This window comes from Ambystoma mexicanum, chromosome 13, assembly GCF_040938575.1.
Source record: "Ambystoma mexicanum isolate Mex_15411 chromosome 13, UKY_AmexF1_1, whole genome shotgun sequence".
Taxonomy (NCBI): domain Eukaryota; kingdom Metazoa; phylum Chordata; class Amphibia; order Caudata; family Ambystomatidae; genus Ambystoma; species Ambystoma mexicanum.
In genome coordinates, this window is record NC_090938.1 from 57,390,529 (window position 1) to 57,405,060 (window position 14,532).

The 14,532-nt window shown below is 47.4% G+C and overlaps 1 protein-coding gene and 1 long non-coding RNA gene across 5 annotated transcripts in view; one reads left to right on the forward strand and one right to left on the reverse strand.

Annotated features, from left to right (window-relative positions):
- The window catches only part of LOC138520848 (uncharacterized), a 253,068-nt gene that overhangs the window by 147,128 nt on the left and 91,408 nt on the right, over positions 1-14,532 (forward strand). The window contains exon 2 of the long non-coding RNA XR_011282886.1: positions 4,536-4,601. This is a non-coding gene — a long non-coding RNA (uncharacterized lncRNA). The remainder of the gene's footprint in view (positions 1-4,535; positions 4,602-14,532) is intronic.
- The window catches only part of LOC138520847 (complement receptor type 2-like), a 309,555-nt gene that overhangs the window by 120,326 nt on the left and 174,697 nt on the right, over positions 1-14,532 (reverse strand). For all 4 annotated transcript variants that reach the window (XM_069633222.1, XM_069633219.1, XM_069633221.1 and 1 more), the window contains exons 13-14: positions 8,808-8,987; positions 3,574-3,759 (exon numbers count right to left, since the gene is read on the reverse strand). In XM_069633222.1, coding sequence (XP_069489323.1) covers positions 3,574-3,759; positions 8,808-8,987 — 366 coding nt within the window. The remainder of the gene's footprint in view (positions 1-3,573; positions 3,760-8,807; positions 8,988-14,532) is intronic.

Below are 14,532 nucleotides of genomic sequence, written 5' to 3' on the forward strand. Positions count from 1 at the left end.
GGCTTCCAAAATGTGGTTAGAATTGGAGAGACCAATGGCCGCTCGGGAGAGCATTGTTCTGAATCGTTTGAAGTTTGTTCAGGTTGCGCTCGGAAGTGCCGGTAAATAAGGTGTTGCAGTAGTCAGCTTGGCTCCTGTTCCTGGCTAAAGGGTGGTGGGGGGCGGGGTAAAGCACCAAAGGGTTAGTAGATACAGAGAGGGCTTGAGAAGAGACAAAGGGCGGCATGTGAAGAGGGGTTAGAAAGAAGCGGAACCACATTAGGCGTTCTGATGTCCCGTCATGTCTGAGACAGACAGTGTTCTTTTCAACCACCCTTTCTCAGGAGTTTGCCTAATGGGCATCTTGCTGAGAGGCACTCAGAAGATTCTCTGTGGCCAATTCATGGTCTGGTTCTTCTGGGTCGGGGGCCTCTTCTTGTTTATCCCTAACCTTGTCTGCCTTTAGGGGTTCTCCCGGCAGCTGTGAGGTCTTGGCGTCCTGCTCACAGCACGCACTCTACTTGGTTCCCCTATGCAGTCTTTTTCCTTGTTTTTCCCCTCTGGAATTCGTTCCTTCTTCCTGTTTTACCACTGGGCTCCTACTCTTCCTTTCAGGTGTTCTCTTCCGAATCGTCTTGCCTGTCTCCTTAGAAACTCCATCGCCATATTAAAAGTCTCAATGGGTTCTGGGTCCAGTCCAGCAAACAAGCAATGCCCTTTTTCAGCCATCCTTCACCGCACACTGAGTCCATCTATCCACAAGCTGAGTGAGGCCTAGGAACATGGGGCTGGAGTCCCCGATTCTGGCCCTCACCGTCACAGAGTGGATGCTGGGTGAAGGTTGGGTACTCCTGGGAATTCTGTTTCCCTATGAAAGGATGAAGGTCATATGGATGTGACCATATATGGTCATAGCCTCTGAGCTCCTCTAGGAGTGAGGACTGCAATGTCCATCACCATATATTGCTAGACGACCAATGGGCGAATAGATTTATTGACGCAATCCACGTGCTGAGTGACAGTCCTCTGACTGTAGAATGGCTCCTGAGATTGGAAGCCGATTGTTCACCCAGTTCCTGGTTTCCTAATTAGCCCGGAGGTCTGCATGCGTGTCTAGCCGGGCAAACAATGTTGTAGAGCAAAGATTGCCAGTCAGCTCGAGGGACCAGAAGCCAACGCCAACCCAAAGAGGACCAGGAAGAAGATCTGCTTGACTGCACCGTGCCAAACCCCTTCTCATGGCAAAGCGCTGGCACCTTAGCAATCAGAGGGAACAAAGGACCTGGTGCTTCCTTGCCCTGCCCCAGCAGGCACAGTTGGATGGCAAGCATTAAGGAACCCCAGAGGAAAAGCACTGCTGCTTGACTTCCTGTGAACATGCCCAGAGTAGGCGGCCGTTCTGGACACCCGGGGATCTGTATATGTCAACGTCCGAATTCTGTCCTTATATCCACCAAACAACAATGAAATAAGTGTTGGGAGTTAGAAGTCCTGGTCCTACCACAAGTGCAGCAACTAATCACTGACTGCATCTCCCAGCGGCCATCGCCACCATCCCTCAGATGGAGGAGTTTGTCATGCCTGAGTCTGTCTGGTGGGTGGTTCCCAGTCCACAACACCATGATCTTGCTCTGAAGAGGCTGGACCTTTCCCCCACTAATCTAACATGAAAGGTACACCGCCAAACAATGAATCTAGCGCATCGATGCTTTCATAGTGCGCTTGGCTTTTCGAAGGGCCTGCAACCCTAATTCTTAGTAATGGGGACACCCCTCACAGCTGGATCCGAATACCGCTGTCACCCAAATAGGCAAAATAATTCTCCTCCAACTCAATCAAGGCAAGGTTCAGCAGCCTGTGAAATTTTCGGGTGCTTTCTTCAAGCCAAAGGGCACTAGTCTAAACTGGTACAGTTCCTCCGGAGTTGAGAATCCATACTCAATTACGGATATTTGCTAGCAACCAGAGGATAAAGCGAAGGTGCCCAGAAACCTTGCAGCGCCTAACCTTTCCACCGGCTCTTCAATGCACTAAATGGGATAAGCACCTGTCTCACTCAAGGGGCCCAAGCTCTAACCTAACATCTTGGCATCCTCGTCCGTGATGTAGTCCTGGACCTTCTATGCCATCTCCTACGATTTGCTTTTGGCGGGCAAACTGTTGCCATCACCCATGTGTTAGGCCTGGAGTCGGAGAAAAGAACGAAGCAAACTGTTGAAGCAGTCACCTTGTTGCCCGGATGCCAGGAATAGAGAGGGAGAGCTAGGGAGTTACCTCCATTGAGCCATCGGTGAGAGGTCCACCTCCCCCCTCCTCTTTCATCAGAGGCAGAGCCATACATCCTCATACCCCGAGTAAGACTTCATCCAGTTGACATGGAGCGCTGCATGGTAACCCCCAGGGGAACCAATCTCGACCATGTAAGTGGCTGATAACCAGAGGCGTTTCTAGAGAGGGGGGGGCTGAAGAGGCTATAGCCCCGGGTCTTTTGGTTGTAGCCCCAGATAGAAGCTGAGGGGTTACAACCAAAAAGGCGAGCTAGCCCTGAGTCTCCATAGTCCTGACATTAGCGTAGCCCCTGATCTTTTCCAGACCTAGCAACACCCCTGCTGATAGCCATCCTCCAAAGCATGCACCTTGTAGGCTCAACCCACCTAACCTCTTGGCTCGTCTGCTAACTAACCCGAGCTGCCTCTGGGACACCCTCTTGGTTTGCCCTTAGATCCTGCTTTCTTCCTGACATGGCTTTGAGCCACACATTTTCTGGGGCTGAGCACATAGCAGACCAAATCATGAGCTGGGCTTCAAAGGCCTATTATTGTCTGTAGTTCTGTGTCTTTAAGTCTTGAAAGTAGAAATTGAAAACCCGGAAGACTTTTCTGCTGCTGCACATTACTTGGTACTCTTGTACTTGTAGACTTCCATTCAGAATGTGGAATTAAAGCCACAATCAGGCTCCTTTTAGCTTAAACATAAGGAATTTCATATTTATCAGGACCGTTTTTAGGGATTTGTGTACTTTTCAAGAAACCTATCTATTAAAAAGCCTATTATTTTAGATCTTTAAAGACATACATTTAAACAAATTTGTACCAGTGGGAGCATAAACGAGATGTGGTCAGGCGTCCAAAGTGAAGACTGGGCTCAAATACTGGCATTACCTCTTAACAAAAGTGTGTCATCCTGAGAAACAATTTGGCATTGCGGTGTCGTGTCGGCCAATACTGAATGGCAGGTATGGGCTTTGTGTTTTGAGGGGATGGAGGCAATACCCAAGGTATGGGTTTCGAGGGTTGGTGGCAGGACGGTAGGTTTGGGGGCTTTGTGTTGTGAGGGCTAGGGAGGCATGAGGTCAGGTATGGGACTTGCATTGTGGGGGGGGGGCAGGACGGCCAGAGGCCAAGTGTGCATCTATTGCCGGCTCAGCTCTTCTTTGGCTTTCAGAACTTTGCTAGTCGACTTATCTTGTCTCTGGGTCGGCTCTACCCACAAATTCTCAGGCTCCCCTTTATTCTGCATGCCCGCTAACAGAAACGCAAGCAAAATGGCGTCGGGCGGTTTGTGGCCCCTCCTAGATAAGGAACACTGCAGTACCTTGGCAAGTGGGAGCCGCATCACTCCAGGTTTCATCTCTTTGACAAGTAATCGTCTTCGTCCCGATTAGCGAAAGATCATCCGAGTTACACTGGTAAACTACGGTTTCCTGGTACCCAAAGGTTTCTTGGCTTGTGCCGCTGTGTATCCCATCCACTATCTCTGGAGGTTGCCTGCATGTTACCGCTAAAATGAAGAGGAAAAATAAGGAATGTCAGTGTATAAATATACCAAGAGGGGTGTAGCATTACAAATATTACTGCTCGTGTAGAAGACTAGGATGCAGAACCAACTCCAGAATGGAGAATCATGATGCTTCAGCCGAGAGTGGACCCCAACACTGCAAAACCATTGTTCGTGTTAGGGTGGCCTACCTCGCAAACCTTTGCGTACCCAGGGCGGTTGAAAACAGAGGATTTTGGTTTTGCGGGTGAGAGCTATGGGTGGGTAAGGGGCTTGGTGGGCGAGTGAACTGACTCATGGGAGGTGGCACTTGCCAAAAGCATGTGAGTTTAGACGAGAGGTATGGCGCATTAGCAGAGGTGTAGACTGGGCAGGGCCTGAGCGGGCAAGGCCCACACAAAATCTCTAAATGCCCACTCTGCTGCACTGTGTGGGCATTTACAGATGGTAATGTCACTGCGGTGAGCCCAGGTACATTAGCGACAGGCCCCACTTGTTGGACAATCCTGGCTACGCCTCTGCATATTAGTGCGCCAGGGAGATCCTGAGGATTTCTGCATGCCTGCTGACAACCGCTGTTCTGGATCCTTGAATAGCAAATCAGCGGGAAAATGAACCGTTGTGCGAAGACTGCGCTGGTTGTGCTATTCTGCATTTTAAACATGCGTTATACTTGCGCTGATGTCCAGATGAAGCACAGCATGAATATATGACAGCAAATAATGTTAGAGTAATAGCTGATCAGCAAAATTGTTAACCTTTGACTCCCTTTTTGCTAGCGTGGGCCGAGCACAAGCCAGACACTTGGATGCGAAGGAGCTGTTCAGAAACACAAACCTGTACAGGTCAGTAGAAGGAAAGTCATATGATTGGCGAGGGCAATCATGACACTTAGCTACGGGTTGTTACAGCCAACAGAGTGTATTTGAAGAAATCTGGAGATGACTCTCTATAATGTGTTTGGTTTTCAATACATCTCTGTTGGGTTCAAAGAAAACATCTGCCCCGTCACAGGCTGCTGTACGTGTCAGGGTAGAAGAAAGTGTGGTGCCGCTTTGGGTAGGAATGGATAGTAACCTTGGGTGAGATTTGCACGTCCCCTTTGGTTGTCACGTGATATTATTACGTACATGCATGCCAACATTATCAATCCCAGCCTGAGTTCAAATCTGCCTTCTGGGACTAGTAGTTCTGAGTTTATAAAGTGAAATCTAAAACTAGGTCAGAGAATGCAAAGTTACAACCAGGACTGAACTAGTGTTTCTCAAATGGAATGAATACTGTTGTCATTTATGTACTATGGGTATTAGAATGTATACCATTTGGGGGCAGACAGGTTTATTAAACTTTGCTTAACTGCAGTTTCTTGCTTTGTAGTCACACACAATATGTTATTTTACGTTATGTTATTATGTTGATCTATGCCATTTGCATGGCTTCCAAGTGCTCACGTGGCTCTGTAAGAATGTGGGTTGGGTATGTTACTAGGGGAAGAGGGATATGTGAGAAACCTGGGGGTATTCTCCCATTAAGACCCTGAGAGTCCTCTGTTCCGGTGGCCAGGGGAGGGCCATCACTCTTGGATCCCAACCCTGTGGGTGGATGGATGAGCGATGGATGATCACCTAGGTTGGGGAATCTGGGGTTGCCTTTGTGGAAATGCCCTGGGTGAGACGTGGTACTCTGACGGGGCGCCAGAAGACGGGGAGGAAGTCCCAGACACCTTCATGGGATACATTGATTCCCGTCACCCCAATCCAGGTCTCATTTTCCCTAATTCCAATCCCGTCTTCCAATTGCCCAAGGTTCGGAAGGCAGAAAAACCAACTAAAATAAAGACAGAAGTCTGATATTAGTATCCATTCATCCATATAAAAAAACATGGGAAAAGTAAGGGAAACCTACTATAGAAAAAACTCAAGGTGTCCCACTAATAGAGTCAGGCATTCAATAATGGCCATTCACACCTGACTCGACTTGACTGTTTTTTTCAATTATCAAAGGTGTGGTTATTCACAAGGAGGAAAGGGAGCTGGATATACTGTCCGAACCAGAGAAGCCAAGGAGCAGAGAGCAGCAGGAGTTGAAGCCTGGAAGAGAACGATGTGTCTCGAGACACTGGCCCAGTGTTTGTGAGGGGCTGCAGCGTGGATAGGAAGCCGTGCCTCCATGAAGCCGGAGTAAGGCAGCCTGTATCCTGCTGGTGGACTTCGGTAAAATGCTTGTTCCCTTGGGATGTGTGCCAGTCCCAAGGGTGCCTGAGGGGCAGGTGGTGAGACCCTGACCTCAACCCTGTGTATCCAGAGGGACCACTTGTCAATGCGACGCTGCCCAGTGAGTCAGAGAAAGAAACTTAGGAGCGTGCGTCTGACTGAAGCAGAGCGGGAGAAAAACACAGTTTTAAAGCGGCACGGAGCGGAAAGTGAGATAAAGCGTACGAAGGACAGAAAGGCCCTCATTACGACTCCGGCATTAACCAATGGCGCTAATAGCACCATGGTTAATGCCGGTAACTTACCGATTACGCCAATGGTAAATGGGGAATTACCACCCCATTCCAAGGTTGGCGGTTGTTATTCCCCATTTACCATTGGCCCTTCCCCATTCCCATTTTTGCCCCATAGGGCTCAATGGGACTGGGGAAGGCGGTAATTACGGTACCGCAAATTGCGGTACCGTAATTACCTCGAAAGTCCGTTTGCGGGTCCCTACTTTAACGGCTGGTCCAGACCAGCCGTTAAGGTCGGGAGCCGCAAAGGGACCTCGTAATCAGGCGTTAAGGGTTTAACGGCACCGACACCTTTTACGGCACCGTTAACCCCTTAATGCCAGGGTCGTAATGAGGGCCAAAGTGTAAGAAAAAATCAGAATAAGAGAAATAGAAAGAAGGAAGTTACACTAGCGGCACGGAAGAGAAAGAAGGAAGTTGTGCTAGCGGCACGGAAGAGAAAGAAGGAAGTTGTGCTAGAGGCGCAGAAGAAAAGTAAAGTGAAAGAAAAGCATTTAAAGAGTGCTAAGAACGAAAAATTGAATAAAGACTTTTAAACAGTGCACAGCGTGCATGGTAAAGAGAGGACAGCATGTCAAATGTGCAGGAAGCACGAGAAAGAAACGGACAGGTGCAAGGGTGCACATTAAGCGAAAATAAAGTATTTGAGGTGCACAACAGGCACAATAAGAAAGCAAAGGAAGGTGCAAGAATGCACAGTGAAAACAAAGGAACAGTAAAGGGAAGGTGCAAGTGTGCACAAGGAAGAAGCAGAGCAGAATAGACGGGGTGTAGTAAGCACCATAAGGTGAAAGGTTTAAATGGAAGAGCAAGGAATAAAGAGAGGGGTTACAGAACATAGTGGTCACGCTTAGGAGGAGCAAAGAACCAGTCAGTTTCGAAAGTCTCTGATTGTACCCCAGGAGAGGTGCGTCCTGACAAGCTGAACTTGTGTTTGAAACCAAAAAGGGCCCTAAGCTTGGGGGAAGGGAACCCTGAGAGGCCTAACAAAGTGTAATACCTATTATTTCATGATATCGAAGGAAAAGCAAAGTACATCCTGACAAAACTGAATTTGTGTTGGAAACTGAAAGGGGCCTGAGCATGGGGAAGGAAACCCTGAGAGTCCTAACAAAGTTGGAGACTTGTTGAAGGGTTGAAAGGATTGAAGCTTGGGGAAGGGAACCCTGAGAAGCTTCAAAGGGAACTGTGTTATATTTCTTTTGTGGCGTTTGGAACTTGGACACGTTGAAATGCGCCTGAACTTGGGGAAGGGAACCCTTAGAGGCCTAACCAAGTTGGCGACTTATTGTTTTGCAGTTTTGAAAGGATTGAAGCTTGGGCAAGGGAACCCTGAAAAGCTTCAAAATGATTTGTGTTATATTTCTTTTGTGGTGTTTGGAACTTGAATAATTACATTGACCAAACTACACCTGTGAGAAGACCACCTGAAACCAACCGTAGTTTCCTATTTTCTGTTGAACCACGGTTTTTCCTTTTTAAAGCCTTCCTATCACATTTTTGTAAAGAGTGAGGGAAAGCATAGGTTTAGACACAGATAGACTTTTATTTTGGACTATCAGACATCAACAGCCTTTAGAAACATCAACTAAAGGAACCATCCCTTTAGAGTTAGGGCCAGTTAGCCATTACACCAACCCAGGAACGTTAGTAAATAAAGGTTTTGAAACTAACATCTTTGAGCCTGTGTCTCTCCTGAGACCATGCCTGTTGCACAGATAGGATAGAGTTGGTGCTCTTCTGTTGGTGCTTGCAGAACCAGGTGAACTGGCATGACGTCTGTGCGTGTCGGCTTTCTGAGTGTGCTTGGATTGTATGCACTGGGGTCATTGTGTCCGGACGGGAATTGTCCAGTGTCTGGGTTGTTCTGTTATTTGCGGTAGTTTGTTCTTGTGGCATAAGTGTGGCTTGTGCATTTTGTGTGCACTAAGACTAGACCATTAGGGTGTGTATGGTATATGGGAGGCATGCGGGAGAGGAGGGAGGATCTGTGGTGGTTTGTAGTTATTGGTATGTGGTTCTTTGATTATTGGTTTCAGGATCCGTACAGTCCCAAGATTGTCTTGGGTTCAGGGTAAGATTTATGGAAGGTGGCCCATTTTATGTCTGTCTCAATGAGATGAATAGGCAGGTTTTCAGTCATTTTCTGAAAGTTAGGTGATCTTCCATCATTCTTATTTCCTTCGGTATCAAGTTGCATAGTTTGGCTACCAAACGGGAGAATGCGGTTCCTCCGAATGTCCTTTTCTCGTAGTGTAACGTTTCGATTCGGAGGTCATTGCTCGATCTTCGGTTTCTTACTGGTTGGTAGCCGTTGATTTTGGCTTGGAGGAATTCGGCTACTTGTTCGTATAGTGATTTGTGATTGATGCAGAGGGCATTGAAATTAATGTGTTTTGTTTTACTGGGAGACAGGGAAGGCTTCTATGGGCTGGTGTGCTGTACAGAGGATCATCAAACTGGCACAAGAGCGAAGAATCCAACATTACAACCGTAAGGTGAACAACAGAGCTTTGACCATTTGTGATTGGGAAATACTTACGCCGGCATGCTGGAAAGGGAGGAACCCATCTGTTATTCTGAGTGCACCGAATAACAGCTTTGCCAACCAGGACAAAGCCTAAGTCACATTCAACTCTAATTAGATCGCTCTGTACAAATACAGGTTTCCAGGGAATGATACGTTTTACATTTTTAACCTCTGGCAGCAGGCAACGTTGATCTACAAAAGAAAGAGTAGAGTACAGATGTTTACAAAAAAGACAAGAAGCAGGGCCATGCCACCAGCTCAAGGTGGCCACTAAAGCACATCTTTTCAATGCTCATGAATTTCGACAAGTCACACAAAGGTATAAATGCTTTTTTAGATATGTTCTTGTTAAAAAGAAGCCAATAAGTCATTTTCCAACATTGGATGGCTGAAGAATGACCCCCACCCCACGTGTGCATGCTCATAGCATGGAGGTGGGCTGTGCCGTTGAGTACTATTGGCCTATTGGGTGCTATGTGTGGAAGTCTTTTGCTCATCCGTACTAAGACAATTTCATGAAGTTAAACTGAAGCGTTCTCCGCACTACTCAACTACGTCCAAATTAAATAGCTTCTTGGGATTGATCATTGAGGCTCTCCTGAATGTCACTTATCCTTCCTTTTCTTCAGAAACTGCCCATGATATTCTGAAAGCAGCAGGGGCATAGGCCCTGCAGGAGAGCACAACACTTAACTCAAACAATTCACCCCAATATCCCAGCTCCAATACCTTCCAAAGTAAGACTGGACAGGCACGCTGCGACCACAGCAATTTCTAGAATTAACAATAGGTTCAATCAAAGCCAAGATGGCTCCCCCAGTGGGCTCCCAAGGTCCATGCTGCATAATGTGCAGATGTTAAGTAATGATGGCACTATTTATGCTCTAGTATCAGTTCACTTACCTTCCACGGCCAACACCTCATGGATTGACTCCACGAAGTGGGAGTGCACGATTTGGCTGGAGCCTGTGCACGGCTCTATGTCTCTAGAGTTTAAATGGCATCGTTGTGCTCCCTCTCCCTTACACAACAGACCAGATTTGATGTTTTTAGATCAATATGGGACTTTGCGAAAGTCAGTGCTTGAGGCAAAAGGATGGGGCAGGGGTGACACTGGGTGCCAGAGCCCACCACGGCCCAGAGGAGGTATATTGGTATTGTTTATTTGTAAAGCGCCTATACACAAGGCAAGTGTTTCAAAGCGCTCAAGGAGGGAGGGAACAAGGTGAAAAAACAACAGTCATTCAGAGCCCTTGAATTTCCGAATGATACAAGTCTGCACTAGGCAGAGTAAGTGCATGGCACAAGTGCATATAGTACAATATATAGCGATCACTCGGACTCTCCAGCACATACCTAGCCTTCATGTATGATCAACCCTACTAACCGTAAACCTCTTGTATGGCCTGTTAGGAGCCCTCGTGCCATGGAAGCAGCTGACTCGAGCATACACTGGGAGCAGAGGCAACTTCCTAGACAGAAAGGGGAGGGCTATAAAAAGCCAGCAGGATCAGATGTGAGTAAGAGGTGTTTGACTGAGGTCAGAGGAAGACCACCAGACCAGAGAGTAGTGTGCAGCGGGTCATGTAGTTCTTGGAAGAGACTTTTGGTTTGCTTGGAGAGTGATGGAAAGGTGTTGGGAATGAGAAAGTGGTGCCACATTTTGTTGTATGCTTGATGTGAGTAACAGAGTGAATGAAGATACTTTTGGAGGGGAGGCAGGAGGGTAGAAAAGAGGTGGGGAGAGAGAGAGAGAGAGAGAGAGGGAGATCAGAAGAGAGCAAGAGACAGAGGGTGAAGGAGTGTAAAGGCATGAGGAGGCGGGAAGTGAGAAGCAGGAAAATGGAGGAGAGTAGAGGCAGTGGCATTGTGGGGAGGGGTGCAATCAGGAGGGTAGCCTGTGAGATCAGGAATGAGCCCGGGAGTAGAGGAGGCAGAAGGGAGAAAGAGAGAGAGAAGACCAGTAGTGGGAGTGTGGAGAGAGAGAGGAGATGGGCAAAGAAAAGGTGTGTAAATGCTCATCTGGAGCAAGGACACCAGGGCCATCAGGCTACACCATATGTCACTGTGAAAGTCGCTGAAGGAGTTAGATAGAGAAGGTTATAGCCATGAGGCCTCCCTATTGTAGGGCTAGCCCAGACAGTAGGGTCAGCTGGATGTAGAGACAAATCCGCACTGTCACCAGACCTGCTGGAGTAGTGAGCCTAGCTTTGGGAGGTGGTAGCCCCTTTCAAGGACAAGGGAAAAGCTTTGGGGACCACTCCTACACCTGTTTTGCACATATTTTTATAATGAAAGTGGAAAACCTATTTCTTTCATCTCGTGACCTATTGAGAATCCTGTGGAAGGGATCCAGAGTAAGACTCGGACACAGGTGCGTGTTAAGTGTTGGTTATAAACGTCTATTATCAAAAACAATAAGAGGTGCTGAGGAAATCCTACCTGTCCCTAGGCCTATGAGGGCTTTCCCTGCCTCAACAACGCTCATGAACGTTTGTGTCAGGATGTTCAATAAATAAAGCATCTTCCATCCTGTGTCCAAAACCCTAAAATAACCCTTATACACTAAACTAAATATAAGGTGAAAATGGGGATTTCTCCGAGCTATAGACTTATAACTTTCTCTTGGAGTTCCAAACATAAAGTTCTAAGGTACGGAAAGAAAGGAAATACTGTTTCACCAGGATAGGGGCTTGTCCCTAACCCTATATTTCTTCTAGTGGCTTTAAATCATAGTTCCAGTTTATCCAGAGGGGAAGGGTCTTCCCTGGAACCTTCTCCAAAAACACAGTTCTCTTGAATTACAATTATCCTGAAAGGTATCTGGTTTCTCCCTTTTCCATGTTGATACTGTTCCACGATTCCACAAAGGGGTTCTGACAACTGAGCTTTCTTAGTCCTTCTTCTCCCCCTGGTATACTCTCCTGCCAGGGTATTGTAGTGTATTCCTATAAAGGGGTATGGATCTTCCTTTTGATTTACTGATTATTGTTCCACAATTTCAAGGTGTGAGTTATTAACCCCTTTGTCTCTTCTCACCTTTTCTCTCACCCCTGGATTAATCTCCTGCCTGGGTGTTACAACTTTCTTATGTGGGTGTGAGTCACAGACTCACTGTTTGCCTGGTTCACTATCCTACTAGGGCTTCTTTGCTTTCTTTTCAGTTTCTTTTGTATCCACAAAACAACACATCTCTAGTACTGGGTCACTGACCGTTTCGTCACAAGCCTCAGATCAATTGCAATGTCTTTACTCCAGTTTTCAACAATGTTGGCTTCTGTCTTAATTCTACTGCATGTACTTGGGCTTTACACAATGGTCATATCAATTCTACTGCCTTTACTTAGGCGTATCACAATGTTGACTGTATCAATTATACTGCCTTTGCTTAGGCTTTTCCCGATGTTCATATCAATTCTATTGCCTTCACTTAGGTGTTTTGCAATTTTTGTATTTGTATCAATTATTCTGCCTTCTTTGTTTGGGCTCTCTCCCATTTGGTGCAGTATGCAGAATTCACCCTGAAGCGCCACGGTAACCCATGTACTCTCCCTGGGCTTACCAGTGTTCCTCGGTGTCTGTCGCGTTTCTCCATCCTCTTCGCTTTCATCCCGCTGACAGTCACTGGGCCTCATTATGAGTAGGCCGGTCTGGTAACAACTGTGCTGGTAAACTACCAGCACTGTTGTTACTGGACCAGAACACTCCCGAGTTCTGCAGGCGGGTGCCATCCCGCCTGCCAGGTCTGACCTGGCGGGCGGAACGACACCCACCCGCAGACTTTGACAGAAGCATGGCATTGTTGCACACAGTACCAGTGCTTCCGTCCTCCCCATTCCCATTGAGTCCTATGGGACTCAATGGGAATGGGGAGTAATTTTTCTCGGCGCTTGGCTTTGGGGAATTACTGGGACCGCCGGGGCTGTAATGCTCCGGTAATTCCCCATTGCGAGGCGCCGGAACAAAACACAACTCCGGCGGCAGCCATGCAGTTTTTACCGGCACGGCTACCGCTGAGGTCGTAATGAGGCCCAGCGCATCCCGGAAGCCTCTTCATTCCTGCTTGGCCTCCTTCTGTTTTTGGCAGCTCCAGCTGCCCGTAACATGAAAGTAGCAAACTTGTCCTGACTTGGCTTCGATGCACGCTGTATCCGTTATCCTCTTTGCTGCCTTCTGCACTACGCTCGCCTCCGGTGTCCCAACCAGCATCAGAACAAGTCAGATACAGTTGCCAGCTCCTTCTCTCTCTCTCCACTTGCTCAGCTGTGCCCATTTTAAATGTCCCGGTCTGACTTAGCATTTTCAAAAGACTATAACGCGGCGCTGGTTTGCTGTGTTCGGTCATCCCCATTACTCCAATCCTGGGAATTCATTATCTATATTACAATAAGACCTACAGAAGTAAGTGTGGTATAAGTCCTTGGGTGTTACTAGGAGTAACCACTGAAGGGTTGCTTAAGTCTAGTATTCTCTTGCTTCCCGGGAGTTTGTGTTTCTCTCTATGGTCCTCCCGCAGACAGCCACCCCCAGAGCTAGAGTCAGGTAGCTTCTGCCTTTGCCTGGCCACGCAGGAGAAGCTTCCCTCCAGAGAATCAGTAACGATCCTGCTAGATTCGTCACACACGCCACACACTCTAGTGGGAAATACACAAAGCAGGAGTCCACGAGCCAATCACCATCAGCAAAGAAGCATGTTTTAGCGAGAGGCAGAGGTTTGCGAGGAGGACCCCTTGCATATCAAACATAAGATAATACTGAATTAATTTCTTAGGTAATTTCAAGTTCAAGATAAATAATGTGGCGGGGCTCCCGATCTGCTGCCTCAAAATGGCTCACATGAGCGTTCCCAAAAAGGCAAGTGGGGGTTCAGTAAACTCCACTAATGGGGCAGTCTTCTAACCAACGACAAACATCTGGGCAACCTGTTGCCTGTGCAGGCCATGCCCAAATCCAAGCCATTCTCACACCACTCATTCGAAGGAACATAGTCAGAAATGTACACACCGTGGTCTGAATCACACAGCCTATATGAAGGCGATACAATAATGGGGTAGTTTGGGATAAGGGGTTTATTTATTTATTTATCATTTATAAAGCGCTCACACAGCCCGCAGGCATCGAGGCGCTGTTACAGGAATTGTTTTTTTTTTTTTCTTAGTTGCGTAATTGTGTTTTTTTTTGTCTTAGTTGCGTATTTATAACGCGCTTAAACACCCAGAGATTTTTAAGCGCGGACCCGGGGATCGAACCTGTAGTTGCTTCGTGTCGTCTTGCTTCCAAGACGCGCACGCGCTGAGCTATCCCCCCGGGACGGGGCAGGGTTAGAAGAACATGTTCAAGAGAAGGCTAGAGTGGTGTGATAGGGCCAGGAGGTGAAGGAGAGGAGAGAGAACAGAGAAAAGGAGAAGGAGCTGAGAGACAGAGAGGAGGATGAAAAGGGACGGAACAGGGAGGTCAAAGGAAGAGGAGAACATAAAAGATGAAGGAGTAGAAGGGTGCGAAAGACTGTGCAGGGAGGAGAGAGACGAGGAGAAGAGGAGAATCAAAGGCTAGAGAGCAGAAACAAGGGGAAAGAAGGACGCACACAAAGTAGGAGATGAGGAGAGTGAAATCTGAGGAGGTGTGCGAAAAGAGAGAAAACAAAGCAGACAGAGAGGCAAGACTGAACAACGGAGGGATGGAAAAGAAGAAAGAGGGAGATAGATAGGGAGGTAAAAGATGAGGGGAAGAATGTGGT